Source organism: Sesamum indicum, linkage group LG10, assembly GCF_026168435.1.
Source record: "Sesamum indicum cultivar Baizhima isolate 11 linkage group LG10, ASM2616843v1, whole genome shotgun sequence".
In the NCBI taxonomy this organism is placed as follows: domain Eukaryota; kingdom Viridiplantae; phylum Streptophyta; class Magnoliopsida; order Lamiales; family Pedaliaceae; genus Sesamum; species Sesamum indicum.
Genome location: NC_142666.1, coordinates 15,201,096 through 15,207,606, shown reverse-complemented (window position 1 = coordinate 15,207,606; position 6,511 = coordinate 15,201,096). Strand labels below are relative to the sequence as shown.

General features: G+C 34.9%; 1 protein-coding gene across 1 annotated transcript; it reads right to left on the bottom strand.

Moving 5' to 3' along the window:
• Window positions 1-352: 352 nt before the first annotated feature.
• LAP3 (Calcium-dependent phosphotriesterase superfamily protein) lies at window positions 353-4,320 on the bottom strand. The gene is made up of 4 exons (XM_011093340.3): window positions 3,784-4,320; window positions 2,101-2,385; window positions 1,849-2,016; window positions 353-949 (listed from the first exon to the last, which is right to left on the bottom strand). The coding sequence occupies exons 1-4, from the start codon at window positions 4,152-4,154 to the stop codon at window positions 529-531; spliced, it is 1,245 nt and encodes a 414-aa protein (XP_011091642.1). The 5' UTR covers window positions 4,155-4,320; the 3' UTR covers window positions 353-528.
• Window positions 4,321-6,511: the final 2,191 nt, after the last annotated feature.

Genomic DNA, 6,511 nt, shown 5'->3' with positions numbered 1-6,511 from the left:
TCAACGCGCGTGCACTGCCAACCCTGACCTTAGAAAATTTTTTAAATTTTATTTTATATTACAGGGGTATAATTAATATTTTAATTTTCACAAAAATTTTTTTTGAACATTTATAAAATCACAGGGTCCTTAAATTTTCCCCAAAATTATCAATTAATTGTTTAAATTGCTAATCTATTCTTTTCCAAAGTGCTCCATATAATATTAAAAATGAAATTTCCCTAATAATCAATGTTTGAGCATACCCAACTTAACCCCCGAAGCAAGCTCAACAATTGTCAACTATTCTCTCCATTTTAACCCAATTAATTAACCCCATCAACATGAAGTTAGGTACTAGCTAGCATCAATATTCGACATAATCAATACAACAACATAAAACAAACGATCCACATTAACTGTTACACCCAACATAATTAGTAGTCTTAATTTCCCCCTTCAAATTACATGCTAAACTCATAAAGTTGATCTACTTGAGCAAAGATCATAACTTAAAACACAAAAAAGTAGGTAGTGATCAAAAGATTTTCAAACATATGAATGAGTATGTTGAGGGTAAGGAAGAGTGGCGATGTGGTTATGAGCCACAGTCCCAATCCACAGCTTCCCATTTACCTCCTTCACTTCACTCACCAGCTTCATCACATCACCTCTCTTGTCATCAAGAACGTCCAATATCTCCCCCTCACCGTTCAACAGTGCTATCACAGTGTACATTCTCATCCCCACCATCCTCGCCAGATGCCTCATGGGGATCGGCAGCCGGAAGTAGACGCTCCTCAGCCACGGGTTGTGGATCAACACCTCCTGTGCTGCTGTCCTGCAACAGTCTATTGCCACCCAGAATTCGCCTTTCTCGTTTATTCTCACGTTGTCTGGAAACCCCGGCAGGTTTGCTACCACCTCTGTCTTCCCCGTTTTCGGGCCCTCCAAGAAGTGTTTCATGATCCTATATATGGTGTAGAACACAGAGGGTTGACGCATTGAGACATGAGTCTTGATAATTAGGCCGGTCGGGATTTGAAATAAATTAGAGATATATACCTTTTTTTTTTGGATTGGATATTCTGTTTCAAATTATATGCTATTTTCATTTTATTAAATATATACATGTTGCATGTACAAAAATTATATCATTTATTTAACACATAATATGTATATATTAATACTTGGAACAGAAGAAGTAGTATGATTTGGCGTGGGAAGTAGGGGATGAAAAATTAATATAAACTTGTATAGAATGGTACACACATATATGGAGAAAAACGAAAGTAATTATTTGTGATATTATAAATGAACAAACTAAGTATCCTCCTAAGAAAAATAATAATAATTTATTTCCTTATATTTTTAAAAAATGCAACAATTAATCCATCTATACTTTCTAAAATAAAGCAATTTACCTCTTTAGAAAGGGAGGTAAACTGTTTCATTTTAAAAATATACAAGGAGAGTAAGTTGCTATTATTTTTTCATAGGGGGTAATTTGGTCATTTGCAATATCACGGGAAGGTAAATGCAATAACCCACATATATGCATGTACATACACACACACACACACATATATACACATATATATATTTAAAGAGGTAAATTGTTTTACTGTGAAAAATACCCTTGTATTTATATCTATTAATTTTTTATAAAGAGGTAATTTGCTTATTTGTGATATCACATAAAGGCAACTATAATAAATCCACATACATGCGTGTATATATATTTTGACCATAGTTTGTCAAACTGACTGCAATAGGACTAAAATTACAATTTTTTTCAAGATCTATGAGTAAATACGTAGCGTGGAAAGAGAGAGACAGAGAGAGAGAGAGTTGCCCATGCATGTCTACCTGCAATTCGTAGTTTCGGTGAAGAGAAGAAAAGATTGGTCCTTAGACAACTGCACTCCATTGGGGAACGCCAGCCCTTCCATAACAACATGTGTTGTTCTCGTGTGAGGATCATATCTAAGTAGTCGCCCCGTCGCTTCCCCTTCCAAGAGAATGAAGAAATGATCCCTACATGCAAGAATTTCTCCACCTTCATCGTCATCTCTGTGTTCTACAATACATATGTACAGAGTTCAATTTTCTTGGACTTACACTCTGTTGTATCTCCTGCTGGTGTCTGTGAAGAAGATGGATCCGTTGTCGTGAATGTCCAGGTCGTTCGCAAAGAGAATAGGGTTTCCATCAACATGCGTCGCCAAAGGAGTTGCGACGCCTCCTTCTGGCCCGACCACCATCAGCCCATAATACGCGTCTGCGATGTACAGGTTCCCAGTCTTCTGGTCGAACCGTAGGCCGAGGGGGCGTCCGCATTTGGCCTCGATTTTCCATTGCTTCGTTGTCGTTGAGTTGACACCTTGTGCGCATAGCTTCTCAGTCCTGGAATATATGGTTTCACACATGCAAGCAACTCCGTTAATTTTAACCTTCTCTCTCAATATTTTGACAAAATATCAGGGTCGAATTAATTAGTAAGAAAAATTTTTATGAAATTTGTTGCTAATTCACATTATTCAATTTTACAAGAAATTTACTTACAAATGAATTTAACATCGAAATATTTAAACAATTTGTTACTGAATTCATTTGCAAGTAATTTTCTTGTATAATTAAATAAGGGTTAAACACAATTTACCCCATGTGATATGTTAAATGAGCAAATACTATTTATGAAAAAAGAATTAGCAAATTACTCTTATGTGTTTCAAAAAATGAAGCAATTTGCCCCTATCAATGGTTTAGCTTTCTTCATTTTCCAAAACACGAGGGTAATTTGTTATTTTAATTTTTACAGGTTTTTTTTGTTCGTTTATCATATCATATGGAGTAAATTGCATTTTTTTCAATTAAATAATATAGATTAACAACGAATTTAACAAGAATATTTTTTTCTTGCTAAGCTCAAAGCTGATTTTTACATTAATTTTTTTATAATTATTGAGTCATTTTCTTATAACGTATTCTTTGTATCTTCATTGGACAAACGTCGTAAGAAATGGATCGAGAGAGTGAGGAAAAGAATAGTTTTATTGTATTCGTTCTTTTAACTTGACATGATTAATGCATTTGAAATAGTAGGATTATAATTTGATAGGTTAATTGTATTTTATTTCAATACTAATAAGCAAAAATCCTCCCAAAATTAAAAAGAAAAAAATAGAAAATAGCAATTAACACAATCAATCTCCCAAATCTTTAAAAAGAAGCTCACTATTATACGATCTTGTTGTACATTACATAAAAAAGATTAGGGGTTGGTTGTCCTATTTTTAATGGGATTTTTGTTGGAAAAATTGTATTTTATGTTTTATAAGTTAGTTTATTTGTAATTTTAATTTCATATTTTTTAACTTACCATATTGTATCCCGTAACTCTAAAAAAAATTACAATTTTAGTCCCAAATTTTAATTTTATTAAATTTTTTACAAAAACAACCTTAATTTTCCTCAAAACTTAAGGGAGTGTATGCCAGGCATATGCCCTTTTCGTAAAAGGTTGAATGGAACTTAGGTTTGGGACTAAATTACAAAACATTTTGTAGGTATGATATGTAATATGATAAATTAAAAAATAATGTAACTAAAATCACAAATAAACTCACTTGCGAGACATAAAATGCAATTTTCCTGACTCGATTGAGGATGCAATCGACAACAATCAAAACATCGATACATTTTCCACACAAGGGACTAATCATATTCAAATAAGCATCAAGTATCATACAAGAAAAACATAAAAAATAAAATAAAATAAAAGAGCTAGCCTTACGTACGTACCAATTATGCGTTACGAGTGCAAACGTCTCCCACCCCGCATCCTTCCCCATCCACCTGACGACCCGTCCATCGGCTAGTCCGGCATAAGGGCCACGGCCCAACACATCGAACTCCAATGACTCGGGTCCGAAAATCTCGTCCTTAAACACCAAATTCCCAAGCCCTAGACGGCTCCCATTGTCCCACGGCCAACTCTCCATCACCTGCTGATAAGGTGCAATCTCATTCTCCACAGGCCTAAAGTCATGCCCTCCCACTGGACTCAGCTCAAAAGGGTCCATAACTATGAAACTCAATGCCAACACAAATATGACAATGCATGGATGCTGATAAAGAATAACATCCTTAACTTGCAGCATCCTGTTCTCCATAATTGGAATTGTGTGTCTGAATCTTGAGGAGGGAATTGAAGTCTGGTGAAATCTTGATGAAGTAGGAATGTAGCATGTTATTATAGGATGGTGTTTGATGGATGAAGTTGATCATGTGGGACTTGTGATCATGGGCTTTTGATTTGTGGGGTTGGAAGTAAGTAGGTTTCCTATCAGTAAAAATCTTCATGGTTTTTGTATTCTTTCTTGTTGTTCGAGTAAAATAAGAGACGGTTTGCATGAAAAAATTCTTATCCAAATCAAGTTTGGTCAAATTAAACCAATCACAGAGCTTGTGTATCATACTTGTTATGTGATTGCTCACTTTTCCTAAATTGTATACCAATCACACGATAAGTATATTGCAATTGCCATATTATTGATTCAGATGCGACCAAGCCAAATTCTAATTAAAATTTCCCGTTCGGATGTTGTCTTGAAGAGGCTGGCTAGCTTTTCCTATCTTTGTCTCATGAATATATATATATATATATATATATTTATGATAGCACAAGCTTGATGGTGACCAACAACTGAATGTACTAGTTGCATGTTCTGTAGTCATGTAAGGTAAGATCTTATTAACAAATTGTGATGTTTATGTGATTCGGGTTTCTTTTGTTACTAATTAGTACCCCATGCAAAGATGCTCGGAATTATATTTTTATAAAATCAATAAATAAATAATTGTAAATGATTCAAATTTTATAATACATAAACAAATGAGTAATTGATAAATGATTCAAATTTTAAAATTGTAGGAAGGTCCGGGCTATTCGTGCGGTCCATAGCTAGACCAATATATAAGTCACTTCTCTTCGGCTTATTGTTCGTGCCTGTCGAATTCGAAAATTACAAATTTACAAGTCTATTTTGAAGGTGAATTGAAGTAGATCTTGACCATAATTCCTCATTGGTTCAAGCTAAGGAGTAGGGGTGGCAACGAAATGAGTTTGGGCGGACTTGTGATCCGTTCCACCAACTTTGGGAAGGACCCGGGCCCCACTATGCCCCATCCCGGTACAAACCCGTAGAAACAGGTCTAACTTAATAGGCACTGTTATTTTTATTTTATATATATATATGCATATATAAAAAAAATTAACATATCAATTACAAAAAAAATTGTTCATGGATTAACTCAAATATTCAAGTTCAAAAACAAAGTCTCAAGTACAAATTAAATGAGATTATTCATAAACAAAATCATTCAAACAATTTATAGCAATTATACATTACTAACAACTTCTTAATCTTCCTCTTCGTTAAGTATTGTGGGACAATTTTTCATTTCATCGATTGTTAAAAAATTTATAAAATAATATATGTGTATATATATATATATATTAAATAATCATATCGCGACGGGTCCTTAAGAATCCGAGACCCTTCTAGATCCTAAATTTTTAGAACCCACTATCCGCTTCGCTTTTAATTTTTTGTACCCGATCCCAAGACAATCGGATTTAAGTCCAATTACCACCTCTTTTGAGGACAAATACTTTTTTACCCTCAACTTTTAGTGGTGAATTACAAGTGCATCTAACACTCTCTTTTGAGAGGTACTCTTTCCGCCGCACTGTTCCTTCTTTATACTTTTTTCTTCAAAGTTTGTCTTTTGAAACTTTGGAATGGTAATAATTATTTGTGTTGGGTATAAACCCTTTAGCACAAAACCCTAATTCAATCTATTATAGCAAAATAGTGGGTTTTGAAATCCTTAAATTACAGACTAATTTACAGAACACATTTACAACAATTACAAATAAATGCAGATCTAACTATACAAGAATTAAGAACAACAAAAAAATAAACGTATAAAGGCTCAGAGAGCCAGATCAGCCCACGATCACAAAGATTGGCAATCAAACTCACAGTTGCTCAAACCAATCATGAAAACCTTGGCCACGCAGAACCCTTTATCTGAAACCACAAAGGTTTCTGCATAAAACTTAGGGTTCACACAAAACACTTAATCGGGCAGAAGAATGGAGGAAGAGGAAGATAGCAAATTTCTTTCTTATGAACAAATAGAAAACCACACTTAGATTTATAGTGGTTCTGCATTAAAGAGAAGGGTGGAAAGAGGTGGTGGAAGGTAAGTTCCAAAGCCATGGAAATTAGAAACAGAGAGAATGGAGAGAGAAGAGCCAGCGAAGGAAGGCGGAAGAAGGAGAAATGAAAAGACGGAATGAGAATAGGGTTAGGGCCCTATGGTTAAGTACTTATCAGCCGGGTCAAAGGTGGGTCAAGACAATGGGCCAACAGGAGTGGGCTGAGCTAACTAAATGGGCCAAGGTCATGGTGGGCTTGAGCCATCCAGGTGAGGTTGAGAGTTTAGAGACCAATGGGCTTGG